Source organism: Podarcis pityusensis (genome assembly GCF_964106645.2).
Source record: "Podarcis pityusensis genome assembly, chromosome: 11".
NCBI lineage: Eukaryota > Metazoa > Chordata > Lepidosauria > Squamata > Lacertidae > Podarcis > Podarcis pityusensis.
The window spans coordinates 27,955,275-27,972,838 of NC_138036.1; the positions used below are offsets into that span (position 1 = coordinate 27,955,275).

At 39.4% G+C, this 17,564-nt stretch overlaps 1 protein-coding gene across 3 annotated transcripts in view; it reads left to right on the top strand.

The window, feature by feature from the left end:
• The window catches only part of LHFPL2 (LHFPL tetraspan subfamily member 2), a 126,275-nt gene extending 110,827 nt beyond the window's left edge, over positions 1-15,448 (top strand). For all 3 annotated transcript variants that reach the window (XM_080973198.1, XM_080973199.1, XM_080973200.1), the window contains 2 exons: positions 435-1,211; positions 10,413-15,448. In XM_080973198.1, the coding sequence (XP_080829324.1) occupies positions 782-1,211; positions 10,413-10,669 (687 nt within the window). In that variant the 5' untranslated portion in view covers positions 435-781 and the 3' untranslated portion in view covers positions 10,670-15,448. The remainder of the gene's footprint in view (positions 1-434; positions 1,212-10,412) is intronic.
• The last annotated feature ends 2,116 nt before the right edge of the window (positions 15,449-17,564 follow it).

The following is a 17,564-nucleotide window of genomic DNA, read 5'->3' on the forward strand; positions in this document are numbered from 1 at the left end:
TGAACTATGCCTTTGTGCTTATAGACGAGGCAATTCAGCCTTTTTATTTTCATTCAATCTTCCTTAACCTGGACAGCTACCACTGGCGTGTAATTTCCGAGGAGGAGTTTGAATGGATGGGTGTGCTTGGAAGTTTCTGTGAAACTTGTAAAGCTTTTGACAAACAACTGGTAAATCGGATGGTGTGGAACTGATACTGTAAGTACAGGCGCTGCCTCAGGAGATTAATAACCCTGCTGAGGTTAAAAACTGGGAAAGCCTCCAGCAGACTGCATTTGACAAGCCCATGTTAAAACTATTAGATGTTGATTTAGATCTTTGCTTAAAAACTTGGATTGTTCACAAAAACTGTGGGGGTATAGTTAAAACATTTTTTTCTCCCTTCAGGGCTAACATTCTCTCCCCCCACACCCTTCTTCTTTTCTCTCTTTTAGGTATGTGATGTCAAACCAGTAGGCTGTTCTCTGGAGCCTCCCACACACTATTGTAACGTCATGTGCCAGTATGAATATTATTAACACAGACACACATACTTCAGTGCTCTGCAACAGAAGAGGAGGAAAGAGAAACGAAAGCTTTAGAATCAATGAATGGACTGCCTGCAAAATGTTGCTTATCTAACTTCTGCTGAGAATACCTCCCATTTCTGCTACTGGAGAAGAGCTGAGCGGAAACAGGATCATACCCACCCCCCATTAATTTCCATTCATATATATTTATCCCTTTTTATCTTGGATTTCAGGCTCTGAACTGCTTTGGCTGCAAGCACTTGGACAGCAATATGTGTCATGTCATTGTCACTTGCCGCTCAATGCTGTGGACGCTCCTGAGTATTGTTGTGGCATTTGCAGAGCTCATAGCCTTCATGAGTGCTGATTGGCTGATTGGCAAGGCAAAACCTGGGAATTCTGAGGGCATGGACAATGGGATGGGAGGATCGCTGGAGCCGTTTCGTCCAACCTTAGGGATCTACGGACGTTGCATCAGACTCTCACACATGAAATCATCGATGCCCGACACGCTTTGTGGCCCTTATGCTGAAAACTTCAATGAGATTGCCAGTGGATTCTGGCAGGCGACGGCTATTTTCCTTGCCGCTGGGATCATGATACTCTGTGCTGTCGCATTTGTATCTGTTTTCACCATGTGTGTACAGAGCGTTATGAAGAAAAGTATTTTTAATGTCTGTGGGCTGCTACAAGGGATTGCAGGTAAGTATGAAAAGGCAAAAAGTGAAACATATTGGATATGTTTGTGGTATGTGGATGAGGACGCATTCTCAACAAGATTTTCTTTCTGCTAAATGTAAAGACCTGTTCAAATAGTTTAGTCTCCAGAAGACTGCATTTAACAAGCCCATGTTATAATTCAGGAATATGGTCGGGTAAAACTTAAGACGCTAGCTAAAGTTTCCTTTATAGCTAGCACGTGTTCTGGATATTTCTCAGAAGAATGACTATGTTGCAGTTTACTTTAAAGTACCTATATCTTTTCTGCACTGTGAGAAGCTGTTTAGATACCCTCAGACCCTCCTCCTTAACATGACACATAGTTTGAATCAGCAAATATGATTTGTCATAATAATAATAATAATAATAATAATAATAATAATAAGTTTTATACTTCACCTATCTGACTGGGTTGCCCCAGCCACTCTGGGCAGCTTCCAACAAGAATACAGAGGGAAATAAAAAAAAATCACATCAAACATTAAAAGCTTCCTGAAACAGGGCTGCCTTCAGATGGCTACAAAAAGTTATATAGTTGTTTAACTCTTTGTCATTTGACGGGAGGTTGTTCCACAGGGTGAGTGTGACTGCCGAAAATGCCTTCTGCCTGGTTGTACATTGAGGGAACCACCAGAAGGCCCTTAGAGCTGGCCCTCAGTGTCTGGGCTGAACGATGGGGTGGAGACGCTCCTTCAGTTATACAGGGCTGAAGCTGAAATTATACTACTCATAGTTCTAGAAACCACCATTTCATCTTTGATTCCAGTCCTTAGCTGTGTGACTAGCACAAAATGGCAAACTGATTTGTCTCAAACCAGGAAGCAAGGAAAGGAATCATAAGGTGTGAGGGGAGGGAGGGTACGGGGAAGGTTGTTATTTTCCATTTATTGCATTTATAAACCCTACCTTTTCTCTGAAGAGCCCTTAAATACATTATGTATGAACCAGCAGTTCATATCTTTCCTCACCACCATCCTTTTTCTCTTAAGAGAATCCTAAACAAACCAGAGAAGAAAATGGTGGGTCAGCCACAAACCATTATAAATCAGAGAATGAACCACTTCTGTATCTGAACCCTTTTGGTTGTAATTTCGTTCTGAAACAAACAAACAAACAAAACTACGGCTAATGTGACTATCATCCATAGATGGAAAGCAACCAATTTTTTAAAATTTAGTTCTTTGTAAATTATGTTGTGGCTACAGAATTAGTAATCTCGAGATGACTCTTTACTGAGTTCACTGATGCTTTGTCATGGCAGTGCTATTGCACCTGGAATGTTGCCAGTGTTCTGCTGATGACGTGTGACTGTCACGATGCACGAGTTTCTTAATTCTTGCTCTTGCAAAGTGCTTAAGCAAATGGTTCAAGTAGTCTGCCAGCATGGCTGTAAACAGATAGGACTATTAAAATATTCCCTCATAGCTGGATTGAAGCCTGGCTTAAATACATCCATGAAGTTTTATTTTTCAGAGTTGTTTCTGTAAAGTACAAATATTTTGCAGAAGTAGACCTGGTTTTGATTGGTTTTTTTATGTGTACTTGGGACACAGATGGTACTCTTTTTCTTATCACCTTACATTTCCAACAGCTGTCATAGCACAAGCACTTTCAATCATTTAGAATATTCTTGATTAACAGGACAAACTTATACATATTTACTCAGAAATCCAATGCTGTATGCAGAGTTCTCACACATCAAGACTTCACTTTCCTCTTTACACACAATGCACCCCCAAAATCTGCTCCAGAACCCCCCTAAACCTCTGGAACAGATTTTGAGAGTGAGTAATGGGGAAGAGGAAAGAAGGGACAATTCCTTTGCACAGGGGGAATGGTGGTGTGGGATATAGCATAGCTCAATATCCAAACAAAAACCAAAACCAAAGTGCTGGACCAACAAGCACAAAAAAACCCCTCTGCAGTGCCACAAATCCAACTTAACAGTGTAATGTTGGAAAATGTCGATGACTTTTCCTACCTGGGCAGTTATCTTTCCACAAGGACATTGATGCCGAAATCCAGCATCGCCTGAGCTCTGCGAGCGCAGCTTTCTCCCGATAATAGTGCCAAGTGTTTGAAGACTGGGACATTCACAGGGAAACCCAAATGCTCGTTTACAACCAACTTTACTGTACTCTTGCGAAACAAGGACCACTTATAAACACCATCTCCAACTCCTCAAAAGATTCCATCAACAATGTCTCTGAAAAAATTTACACATCACTTGGGAAGACAGTGTACTGTCAGTGTGCTGGAAGAAGAAAATATCACAAGTGTCAAAGCAATGATTCTTCAACATCAACTTCGTTGGACTGGTCATGTTGTTCGGGTGTCTGATTATTGTCTTCCAAAGCAACTACTCTATTCCCAACTTAAGAATGGAAGGCGAAATACTGGTGGACAATAAAAGAGGTTTAAAGGTGTTCTCAAGGCAAATCTTTAAAAATGTAGGATAAACACTGACAACTGGGAAACACTGGCCTGCAGGCACTCCAATTGGAGAACAGCCTTTACCAAAGGTGTCATGGGTTTTGAAGACAAAAGGGAGAAACGAGCTAAGAGGAAGGCACGCTTGGCAAACCCTCACTGTGATCCACTCCTACCCGGAAACCTATGTCCCCACTGTGGAAGGATGTGTGCATGCAAAAATCACTTACAGGCTCACTGTTAAGACTGTTTTCATGGAAGACAATCTTACTTGGCTACAAGTGATAGCCAAAGAAGAAGAAGATTAAGTCCAGTGATAATTAGGATTACTGCCCAGGTTATCTTTAAAATCTCGCAGAAATTACGATGATTAATATTTAATCTTTTTCCTGGAATTTGTGGGAAGAAGAAAACTGTACACAAGTTGTTGAATTTCTGACCAGTTTTGTGGGCAGTGACTTAAATGGTGCGTAAAATGAAGATTACAGAATGTCCTTCTAAGGGTTTAGTCCAAGACCTTTATCTGCATGAGCATGTAGGGCTGCCAAGTCACAGTGAGCCCACACACATCTTAGGCCAAGGAGCTTTTTAGTGTGTCTGCAAATAATCTGTCTTCTGATTAAAAGGTTCCTTTTGGGATTCCTGTTATCCTCCAGTGCTCACAGTTCCTTTCTGTTCTTAAAGTAGGGAAGCAGCAATCTTCATTTTGTAAACATTTAGAAGCCATACTGTTAAGGAAAGAATAAGTCATCAGCTTCAAAGGGCCATAGACCAACACAACCATATCATTAGATCAGTAACTGCTGCTTGACAAACAAAAGGGGCTGGACAGGCGGTCATTTGTGCATCTTTTGCGAGTGCTGGAGCTATTTTTAAAAGGCTGTGAATTACTTGAAAAACCTGAGTTTGAGCAATTTTGTTCCTAAAATACTAACAGGGAATTAATTTTTAAGTGGGTCGATTGTAATAATAGCTTCCTCTTTTCTGCCTGTAAATATCAGTAGTCTGTAGTATCCAGTTGGGTGTTTAGGGACTGGGATTCAGAGGCATACTAAATGCATTTGCCCACATTCATCCCTTGCTACCCTTGGCTCTCTTTTTCCTCCCTCCATTTCTCTCTATATTATATTAGACTGTAAGTTCCTTGGGGGCACAAAGCTTAATATTTTTTGCCTATAAAACTCTGGAAGGTGCTACATATACTGAAATAACTAAAAAACATATTAAATAATAACATGGGGTTGTTTTTCTTTTTTCTTTTAAAAAAAAGGTTGTTTCCATGCTTATATTAAAACTACTCTCAAAATATTTTCTGAAAATATTTAAAGTGCATATTTTGTGCTAAGTTTCCACTTAGGTTTGTTTTTGGCGGGGTTTTTTATTATTATTTTTTTATTTTAGCCATTAGTGCCAGCCCTTCTCCATTTCTGGGAAAATGCTGTTTGGTTTATAGTGGAAATCCTGACACTGTCTCAAGTACATTTGCACTTTGAACAGCATGGTACACGAGTTCCTGTATTCAGATGGCTGCATTCCAGCATGACTGCTGAAAGTTAAAGTTCGGGAAAAGACTTGGTGGGGGCAGGAGGAGGGGATATGAGCCTAAGAGGAAAAGTGTGCTCATGCTAAGTATATGTGATAATCAGGCATTGAAATATGGTAGAGCCGATTTCAAATAGTACAGGATAGTACTTTAACAGTAACGATTTTAATTCTGTTACAGATTGAGGTTTTGCCTAGCAAAGTGGGCAGCTTAGACCCTCCTGTGCCTCTGGGCTTGCTTAGACTCCAGGCTGACCAGTAGTCTGTGTAGTGTCATTGTATGACTTGCACTTCAGTCTCCCTCTAAGATACATAATGAACATGCCTTTTATATGTAGCAGGAGATGAAGGGCCTGAGCTGATAAAAGCTGGCAGACAGCTCCTGAGAGGAGGCCATAATATTGCTTCTTCTTGTCGTTGCTCAATCAATTCCTCGTCATGCTTCCTCTGTCGCAGGGCTTTCTTCCCAAATCGTTTTTCTAGCCAAGTTGGTGATGCATCAGCCTCCTCTGCGTTCTTGGCAAGTCATCTGAAAGAGGAGTCAGATTAGGACTGAGATTCAACGCAATCCTAACAGTTTCCAGAAGAGGCAGGCTAGAAAACTTTTCTAACCATCCCTACTCAGGCACCTGCGTGGATGGCTTGTCCTAGCTAATGCACTGTAGTAGAACAGTAATGGAGGAACACTCGGCAAGACAAATTGGAATGTTTCTTGAGTTTAGTTTTGGAATGGTTTTAGGAAAATGCTGCACAACATAGGATCAGCCAACAGGACTGCAACTAAAATTTACGGGAAAAGTAGCAGCTGCCCTAACCTTTTGGCAACACACTTTGCATGTGATTTTCATTTTTAGTCTGAGCAAAACTGAACTTGTATAGGTGATGGTCATGAAGACAATGTACGCCAAAATTTGTGAAGTGTCTTCTCTTCTTTCCTTGTCTTCATCTGTGGGTTAACATTACAATCCTGACTACATTTACTCACAAGAAAATACTATTGATTTCAATAACGTTTAGCTTCAGTTAAACGTGCAATCCTATATGCATGTGCCTGGAAATAAGTATCATTGAACTAAATGGGGCATGCTTGTGATTTTTCCTAGGATTGCACTATAAATCATCAGTGGATTGCAGTATTAACCTTTTTTAAAATACTTGAATGAGAAAAGAGGATAAAGGTCTTTTCTGTCAAAAATCTGCTAGCAAAAGATAGGAGATAGATGTGATTAAGCTCTTTGCAGCAAACTGGTCCAGCATTATTGATATCCTTTTTGATAGACGTGATAACTATTTGAAAATCGCTAGTATACATGCAAAGGAAAGAATAACAAACTAATCATATGATTTTTGTGCTGCCCATGACTCACTGTATGTGGGTGTTTTCCGGGTTGGTAAAACCAAGAACCCAATTTCAGTACAGTTTCTGTAAAGTGCAACTGAATTAGGAAAGAGTCTGGAAAAACCCTGGTGTTGCCAACCAGTCCTTGCGGCTTTTAGTTTCAGAGCCTTCCAACACGTTTTGTCATTTTCTTTGGCTAGTTTGTCTTCTATAAGTATTAATTCAGGGAGCTGAACTTATTGAATATTTCCAGTCAGTTGCTGAAATCTAGGGCTGGATCAAGGCACATCAAATAAGTGTTTCAGTTTAAAGTGTTGTAAATTTAAACAGGAAAAACAGGTGGAAAACAACAGGGCTTCACGTTGCCATCTGGTGGCACAATGTTATATTGCATATACAACACATATAAATTGCTTTTTCTTTTACCAATCTAGCTGAATCCTAGGATTGGCTTGACTAAGTTACTGCATTTAAATAGCTATCTACATCAAGTTTGCATTTTTAGGAATGGGTGTGTCACATGTATAGTTGGGTCCAAATACAGTATCTTGTCTATGACATTGAATGGATTCCCTTGGAAAATGGAGGTTTTTAGGCAGAAATTGGATGGCCATCTGTTATGGATGCTTTAATTGAAGTCCCGCATTACAGGTAAAAAAAAGGTAAAGGACCCTTGACAGTTAAGTCCAGTCGCGAACGACTTTGGGGTTGCGGCGCTCATCTCGATTTACTGGCCAAGGGAGCCGACATTTGTCCACAGACAGTTTTTCCGGGTCATGTGGCCAGCATGACTAAGCCACTTCTGGCGAAACCAGAGCAGCGCACGGAAACGCCGTTTACCTTCCTGCTGGAGCAGTACCTATTTATCTACTTGTACTTTGATGTGCTTTTGAACTGCTAGGCATTGCAGGGGATTGGACTAAATGACCTTCCAGTTCTACAATTAAATGACAAGAAAACAGACAAAATACTTTCTGAGCTGTTTTCTGTGTTTCCCCTTCGTTTTAATAATGCAGGATGGTCCTTGCTTGTCTACAGCACTGACGCACCATTGATCCCATTTGGCCAATTTCTGCTTTCTTCAGAGGCATTTTTGACAGGCAAACACCCCTTTGTTTCAGTAGGAAATGCAAGGGGGTCGTTTCTGGATTTGCAGACAGCATTCAGCTTTGCCAGTATACTCTGCTGTTTAATGTGGCAGAACAACAACTGCACAAGAGACTGTCAGAACTAAATATCATGCTTCTGGCTTATCCAAACAAACAGCTGGGTAACCATGCTCTCTGAAGGAGTTGTTTCCAAGATCAGACCAGGGGGATCTGCTTTATGTTATTGCAAAGCTGCCACTGCGGCTGGTCTGGCATTACTCAGATCCAGTGCAAGGCAGTCAGAGTGATGTGTGACGTTGATGAATTTTAGTACTGAACTTTGAGTTCTTGGCTTTCAACAGTGATGTTGTTCCTTATGCTCAGTGGCTATTAGCCCTGATAGCTAAGTGAAACTTCAGTGTTTAGAGGCAGTGCATATCTGAACACCAGATGTTAGGGCAAAACAATTGAAGAGGATTGTTGCCTTCAAGCCCTGCATATAAGGTTTCCTTAGACGTATCCAATTAACCACAGTTCTTGTTACATTCCTGGAGCTCCAAATAAAAACTTTGAAACCAAAATAAAAAGGCACATGACAATTAGCTACCTAAGCTAGAACTTAGCTCTTGCTATTGAACTCCCCTCTCTTCAAAATTATATGGACAACTTCTTTTTATTAATTTGTGTCTAGAGCACAATATACTTCTTTTTCCTTTCTGTTTTTGGAGAGATGGATTGTGTCTCTCTGCGTTAACTTAGCTAATCCTTTTTTAGCTAATCACTTGGAAAGTGGAGGTGCCCCTCCAGATGTACCTCCACAAAACTTAAATTGAACATCCTCTCCAAAGCTGCCTCCAGCCTCTGAGAGTCCAATTAAAGGCATCAAATTAATTAGCTACTCCATTTCTCCCCTACATTTGCACTGTACAAGACTTGCACAGGGATCATTAAATAGTAAGTAGGGGGTACCTCAATACTTAAGGATTGAAGGATTTGTAATTTCATGTTCTTCAATTAAATTACAGAGGCATACTAATTGAGTGGCAGATATAAAGGTAGAGAACAGAAAAAAACTGGCTTCTTAAAATTTGTCTTTAGTGAATTCTTTGATTTACGGATAGAATGGATGCCTGGACACACCTGTTTGATAAGTCTGTGCTAATAAGTTAATGCAACACACAGTAGTATCTTGTGGTATTTGCTAGCAAACATTTAAGCATTTAAATCTTATTTACTCAGTTGTCTGATAAATGCATATAAAGCAGAATTAATGATGGCAGAAGCCAATTTTTAAAAAGGAATCTGACTATGAGCACATAGCCTACATTTTAAGAAACAATCTGTGCAGTGTTAACTAATTTTAGGTGGAAAATGTGATAAAACGCACAGACGTCACTCTGCCAAAGCTGTCAGGTCCCTGGTAAACAGCAAGCCAGGATATAGCTATACCACAGATTTAATCATCATCTCCTTTCCTCAGGGAAGTCAAGTTCTGGGGTCACCTCACCAAGGTATAAGACAGGTGTTTGGTGTGTACATACACCCTCAGAGGTTATGCTCAAGTTTTGTTTTCCTTTAACACGTGTGCATAAAATGTTTTCTGGTAAGAGAAACTACACTTAGATTGGAGCAGTTTTAAAGCATCCTGGTTTTGATAGATAAAAGCCATTTCAAATGAAATTTTGGTGCTAAACATTGTAATTTTCAAACTTATGCTGTGTCAATAAATCTCCTAGTCAGAAAAATGATGTTGTATAGCACACTGACAAAGGAACTTCTGATGACATCAGGAAGGGGATTTCTGGTGTTTAGTCTGTCACAGCTGGTGGGCTCAGAAGGATGAAAGCCCAGTTTATCCTGGTCTGCCCAAGATGAAGCAATACTTTATAGTCTCAGTGACACAGTCATGCTGGCAAAGAACACTACACAATGTTTTTGGCTGTTCCTGACTCAGTACACAGAGAAATCCCTAATGTTAAGACTGGAACATAATTCACATATGGGGTTTTGCAACCAACCAAATGATAAAAGGCTACAGATAATCCAGGTTCTCTCTTTCTATTTAAGAAATGCTTGTTAAAGGATTTACATACAGGGTCTGATGCATTTTGAACCTTCTCATATGTCCAAGTGCAGCTTGATGTAATGAGGGATACTGGGATGTTTCTCTCAGCTGGCTGGCATTCTGTCCCAATAATTAAGAAACAGTAATGTGCTGGAGCATGTGCAATCTTAATTGCCGTGAATGAGACAGAAACTAGCACTCACAGCTGTTCCTGCCCTCAAGATTTACTAAGAAACAAACCAATACTGGCTGTGATTTATAACTTAGAAAAAACTTCATCCTTGGTGGAGATGGGGAGGAATAATAGGAATATAGTTAATACTGTAAACATTTTTCAGTGTTGTCATTTTATTCATTTTACATGTGACTATAATTTGTTTTAGCTGTTTTTAATGCTGAATTTAATGTTGCCGTAACCCACCCTAGGATCTGCTGGTGAAGGGCAAGTAATAAATTTAGTAATAATTCTCCATTTGGGCATGTCCTGCTGGGTTTGTATTACTGCATAGCAGCAACTACATTCAGGATGTCAAACCCACAGTTGCACTATAAACAGTGCATTGCCTGTCGGTCCCTAAGCCTGCAGGCCAAGTGATTCTGCATTGTAGTTACTGAATCCTCTCCCCTTTTGTCATGATAAACTTCCCTTTTTTTGCCAGTTTGGTTTACAGTGATGTGTTTGCACTTTTGTTCTAACTACTCTTTCTTTTTCTTGGTAGGTCTCTTCCTTATCCTAGGCTTGATCTTATACCCTGCTGGCTGGGGTTGTCAGAAGGCAATAGACTATTGCGGACATTATGCTTCGGCTTATAAACTTGGTGACTGTTCGCTGGGCTGGGCTTTCTACACTGCAATTGGTGGCACTGTTCTGACATTCATCTGCGCAGTCTTCTCTGCCCAAGCTGAAATCGCCACCTCCAGTGACAAAGTACAGGAAGAAATTGAAGAAGGGAAAAGTCTTATCTGTCTCCTTTAATGACTCAAGAGAACCTTTACATGTCTCAGCAGAATTGGCTTCTAAGTGGACTTCTAAATGAACTGATGCCAAGACACACACAAAAGCCTTTTGGAGCTCAAGCAGTATAGTGCCACTTAATAGGCATGGAGGAGGACTATCAGCAACATAAGAAGAAAATGTTACTTTGTCAGCATCACAGCACCTGGCTGCAATGGAAGGATGCTACAACATACAGCTGTTGGCTTCAAGTTTGTATGAACAGTGCCTAACGGTTTTGGAAATGCTCAGTTCTACTTGTATGTTCACCACTATGAAGGATTGCAGAGGAATCCTTGGAAGGATATTGCTGAATACAAGTCAATATGTTTCCACTATGTACAGAAAGTTAATGTAACCAGGCTTCAAGTTCAAAGGTTTTAGATGTCACCTTGGTGCCATCCCTACGGCAGTTTCTTCGGGATGCATTTAGAAAAGCTTATCTTGTTGAAATAGCACATGGGGGAAACTTGGGTACAGGAAATATGCATGGATTCCAAATGAAGCTTGCAAGGAAGGGATTTTCATAGGCTGGGGCTTGTAAGCAATACTTTGCCCAGTAAACATGTGAAATAGGTTGCTGTAGTCAGAACAAGTACAGTATACAGCAGCCACCAGAATGAAAGCTAAATTATTTTGGGCTCATAAGCACAGGTAGTACTAGCAATATGCGATTGATTTAGCTGTATAAATGTAGATAGGTGAAGCAAGTCTTAGGAAGTAGTAATGGTAGTACTTAGGCCCCAAAGGTGTACCTCCTAGTGGAAGTGTAGACCTTAATCCACCTTCAAGGACAGTAGCAAGCAGAGTACTGGTGCCCACAGGGTACCTCCAATGGCCTCTTCTCGCCATTCCAAGTACAGACTGCCATTGCGTTCATCTTGCCCGAGATTATGTGCCTAAAATAGCCGCATCATCACCTAAGGACAGACTCTATTAAGGTCTGATGCTTTTGAAAGATCTTTTTACAGCTATATTGCATGCTGATGATTATAATCAGCTCAATGATTTTCCAGAGGTGATCTTTTTCTGCAAGACAGTGCATACATACACTTCTGTAATTTTTCTACAAGCCTGAGAATTTTTGAAACCCATTAAAACAAAATATCATGGTGCTGTCATAATGACGGGTTAACTGACAGCTAATAATCAGATGTTCATGTATCAGATTAGCCTTATTAACATTGATCTCTCATATTTTACCTTTTGATAGGAAGAACGTGCAGCAGTTGGAGGCCAAGATGCTAGACTAAAATTTTACATCAAAACCACTAATGATAACCACTTATGTCTACCATAGCTTATAAAATTAAGAAAATTGAAATTTCCAGTAACAAGGAATGTATTTTAGAGTATCTACCCCTCTAACTCAGGTTTATTGTGCATGGCTGCTTCTTCTTTAACCACTGCTATAGTAAGTACTACAAAAATGAGTAACAACTATGTACATACAAATTTTGTGGGGGTATTACCAACTATGCTGATATGTTCAGTACCAGCAGTGCCGATTAAGACACTATCTTGGACAACAAAAGTTTGCTTTCGTTTGCAGAGCTGCTGCTACTTCTTCCACAATTTCTCCTGTTCAAAAACTTGTGGACATTCCAATTAGCAAGAGCATAAAAGGGTGATGCACTACCCACGCACATTATGATTAATACAAACATGCATTAAGACTTTAGAAGTGTGATGGACAACAATAAGTCTTCCTACTATAAAGATAGGGTCTTATAAAACAACCAACAACAACCAGGTTCACCTAACCTGAAAACCCAAACATTGTAAACACTGTCCCATCGTTTACAGAGTGGTAGATTACTTGTGACCCAAGCCAAATGCAGCCTACTTTTGTGACTCTGCCAGGTGCTTAACAACCCTTGTTCATTTTTGTAGCTTTAGGCCAGTAGCACATAAAGAAAGGTTTGCAAGGTCCTAGTAACCAAAACACATAGTTGTGGACTATGCTTGGCTTGATAGGTCACAAGCTGCACAGGTCTGAGGAAGACTATCTCATTCTAGAACATGGTGGGCTTCTCCTATTTAAAAGGGCTCCCTCTTAATGCACATGGAGTGTCCATGCTGATGTTCTTTAGTTTGCTCTCCTTTTTGGTACTGCAGCAGCGAAAAACCTCCAGATTGAAATAGTGAGGTTCAATTAGAGCTAACCTTTTTAGCTCTAAAAAGAATGCATATTCAATAAGGACGCAGGGCTAATGAAATATTTGTTTGGCAGAATCAGTTTTAACACATGATATGATCTTGTCACATTTCACATTTTATGTCTGAAGCTGCCCCCTCCCCCAATGAATACTGCTGTAATTATTATGGCTGTGATCCAGGTGTGTAGTTACTCCAAGTCAGAATATGCATTCTGTTTCCCCCTTTTAAAAATACAATTGCTCTCACAATTTTTCTTTAGATTTTCTTCTCCCCCAAATGGCAGTTTGGCAATAAGAGCCATAAGAGCTGTTAAAAAGAAGAGTGCTGGTTCAATAATTTGTTTCACATCTCTTCCCCATTTATTGTTAAGTTGCTCTTGCATTTAACCTCCATACTGATTTTTGAGATACAAACATTTGAAGGTAATTGAGGGATAACACTAAGATTTCTATCTCTTTCTCTAGGGAAACTATCATGGGATTTCAAACTAACAGCTTCCAGCCTAGAATTGAAGTGGTAAAATCAGAAATTAATGTGTCTAGAGAGTGAGAGTGTGCACAGTTGAAATTAAAGCTTTTATGGAACAGATTAGTAGTATATGGGGCTCTTGAAAAGTGTTTTAAGGAATTCATTGATGTAACAAACCATTATTTACTTGGTCTCTCACATTTCCAACTGCCCTTTTAGTAAGGGTTCCAAATGGGCATGCCAACTTTAGACAATACACTGTAGTGCTGCAGTGTTTAAAGCAAAAATTGTCATCTTAAAAAAGAGAAAGTTTACCCCCACGTTGAATTGAACAGCAGTTGGAATAAATTCATAAAAGCTGCAGTTGGCAAGAACTTCTTTGCAAATAGGTTTTTACTCCTGTTGGAAAGTAATAGAGAGAATGCTTCTAAGACACTTCCTATGACTCAGGTATGTATCTAAAACCAGCAGCTTTTTTGCTTTGTAAAAATAAATCACATGCACATATGATTGATCAATGGATGAATCCTATGTGTTTTAGTCAATGATTTAAACAGGTAAAATATTTTAGTTGTGCAATGACTAATATTTCAAAATCCAGTATGGTAGATACAGCTTTAACCAACACTCAAGTGGCATTTGGTCTAGTTATAAACTCTACATTCTAATGTACATGAGCCACAGAATTGCAGACTATAAGTGAAGTTTCTATAATAACATGGACTGGAAGCACAGTAACCTAGAAGTGTGTGCATTATGAAGCTTAGGCCCTGGCAAATATTACCACATAATTGGGAAGTTTAAAATGTATTTAACATCACATCCTACTAAGATGATGCTTTACTGTGCTATTACAGCTACCACCTGGCAAGAACTCTTACCTATAAAACAGGTATGAATGGTTCCATGGTCAAAAACAAGCTGAGTTCTGCCCATCATGTTTTCTAACAAGCTCTAAAGGGACAAGGATTTTCTCTCTTGGAGAGCCTTCCAGAAAGTCCGATCTCAGTAATATGCAGACACAATTCCTTATGTGAGGCTATATATTACAGTATTGTGGGAAGAGGGAGAGAACTCAAGGAAAATCTAGTTTAAACAAAATTTCCAATGGCACAGTTCAGATTTCAGCCACTGAAATAGTTCAGCCCGTTCTTTTGCAAATAAGCACATCAGTAACCAAACATTGGCATTCCTTACATGGCATAATGCATCTTTCTTATGGTTGAAATATATCCTAGTTTTCATCTAAACTTATATTTCATAAATTCCAAAAAATATTTCATAATTCCAAGAAAACTTACAGCATGGTTGGTTTTGTCACTTTTACACCCATTGCTATCAACACAACTTTGTGTTTCCTTGGATAGAAGCTTTATTGCCAGTCACAAGGTTTAAATCTATGTACAAGGAATCTTGAAAGTTTTCCAAACTACATCCTGTGGTTTAAGAAAGATTTTGTGTTTTACCTCTAAACAAACTTCAAGGACCCCTTTTTATAAAGTATTTTGCCTTCACAAGATGACATATATGTGAATGCTTCTTAGCGTGTGCTATATTAACTCAAGAAATTGTGTTTTAAACCTGTGTTCTAAACAGCTCAAAATGTGTAAACAAAACTTAACAAATTATTTCTTAAATAGCTGCGGCTGAATCATTTTTGTAAACATTTACTGTATTGTGTTATGTGCCACTGCTTTCCAGAGGGTAAAAATTTAAAGATTCACATGACGTGAGATGTGCAATAACAATAAGAAAAAAGAGAGGTTGAAAGGGACAAAGGTATTCCAAAGGCAAATACAGCTACACTAATTCTATTTCATATTTCATATCAGATGTCAACCATGTCCTGTAAAATCCCTCATTGGAATGAAGGTGGGGTTAACAATAATTGGAATGATGGATTTCCAGCATCTCCTGAACTCTGGGAAATCCAGGCCTACTTATTTATAGCCTAAATGTGAAGGATTGTTTAGCAATTAGCAAGCTCATCAACATAAAAGGAACAAGAGAGGAATGTTTGAAGCTCTATAGTCAGCTAAACATAGTAAAGGATGTTGTTGAGCTGTATTGCTAATTTAATTTGTCTACAATATAGTAATTTCTTTGCCTAATAAACAGTTATTAACCCTTCAAGTTTTCTGAGAAATCATTTCTGATTTTGACAAGCCTGATATTACTAGTTTGGGAGCATACAGTTATTGTTTTTAAAGTTTGGTTTAATCTGTATTTTTTATAAATTTAAATTGTATTAATATCGATGTGTTTGCCACCCAGTGCTCATTGGAAGAAGGTGAGGAATATAAATCCAATTACTTAAGCCAAGTTATCCATGCAACAGGAGAGGAACTACAAGAATGAGATTGCCATTGGCTTCTGATTGAATGTGAAAGGAAGAGCAGGTAACTTTGTACCAGTGAATAGTTGTACTGTTGGTTGTAACCATTGAGAACCAAAAGAGAAAGAGAACAAAGGCAATAAATTGGAGGCATTTAACAGCTGTATTTTCTAGTACCAATCTGATAACTAAAAATTGTTGGTGTAATTAGGAAAAATGGGTGAAATTGCAGTAAGTGTTTGGACCATGTCTAGTAGCTACTGATAGCTTCCACCAATTAGACTACACCTCCTAGCACAACCTTGGCCAGAGGCTTAGTGAGTTTCAGAGACATACTCTCAAAGAGCCTCTTCAGCCCAGCTCTAGGGAAAACATATCAAAAGGAGCAGTCAACCTATTTTCCCAAAGACCTGTGGACAAAGAACTTGAACAAAACCTTGTGAAATATTTGTAGACATCTCAACAACCATGCATGAGGAAGATTTTAGTGAGGAAAACTCATTTTTTAAACCAATGAAGCCAAATGTCCAAAGTATTAAAAAAAAGTTTATTTGAGAGAGGGAGGAAGAAAAATGAAGGCACCAAATCAAACATACTTGAAATGAAAGCAAAAATTTAGTTTAGTTTAGATACATGTTAGCTTAGTTCAATTTAGTTTTTATATGGGTTACCTGCTTGAGCAGTCTTGGGTTTAGGAGCATGCACAGAATTCTTTGCAGAGTAGATGGTGAGAGAGTACCTTTGGCCATCTGGCTGGATAGCTCCAAAAGACAAAAACGAGGTGAAGCCTCACATATTTATGGGAGCCTGAGACTAGTACAAGCCAATCTCTTAGTTGTCACCGTGGCGTTCTTTTGTCCAATCATTATATACACTCCATCTCTGATGTTAGTTGTCTTCGCGGAATGCAGCAGTTATAGCAACAAAGAGCAAGAACTGAGTAACTGAACAATGAACACATTTTGCTGCACCCTGTCCAGCAACCTGTTCTCACAGTGGCCAACCAGATGCCTGCGATTCGCTGTAACTGGTATTTAGAGGCATTACAAAACCATCAGGCTTATGTAGTTACTGATCGTTCTATCCTCCATGAATTTGTCTAATTCCCTTTTAAAGCCATTCAAGTTGGTAGCCATCTCTCTCTCTTTTGGGGAGTCAGTTCCACTAACTCAGCCATCTGAAGGACTACCTGTTCTGACTCTCCCACCATTCTGCTTTATTGGATCACCTCAGCTTCTGGTAGTATTGAGGGGGCGGTCTTATTTTCTCCACACGATGCATAATTTTATAAACCTCTGTAATGTCCCCCTATATTTCCCCCCTCCCCCAAAGTCCCAAACACTGTAATCTTTCCTTATAGTGGAGTTGCTCCAGTCTCCTTGTTCCCTTTGGTTGCCCTCTTCTATACCTGTTCCAGCTCTACAATATTCCATAAATTGTACAGCTTATTCCAGAAGTTTCCCACATATAACACTTGTGACCCACTTGTAGCTGCTCAGTTATACACTGTGACCTGTTATAGAAGACACCAGAATAACAGAGCATCGTGAATTGATGATGTTAGTTCTGTCTTTAGAAGGTCTCTATAGGATGCACACAGAGCCTCTCGTCACACAACGTTTAGAAAGACACAATAAGGGCTTTTACATCATTTCCATAGCACCCAACCCTTGTAAAGGCATATCAAACATGGCTTTCAATTTAGCTGTAGCTTGCTGTGTGGCACACAAGGCAGGTTTTGAAAAGTGAAAACCAAGAAAAAAGGGCCCACAGCTGTATCTGGTTATATACTTTCCTGGATTGTGGCCACTATCAGTAAACTTTATTGCTACATTCATAAAGGACTCACAGTAGAGAAATTGACCCTCCACAGCAGTGACAAAGCGATCCGGATATAAAAAATACCAGCAAAGG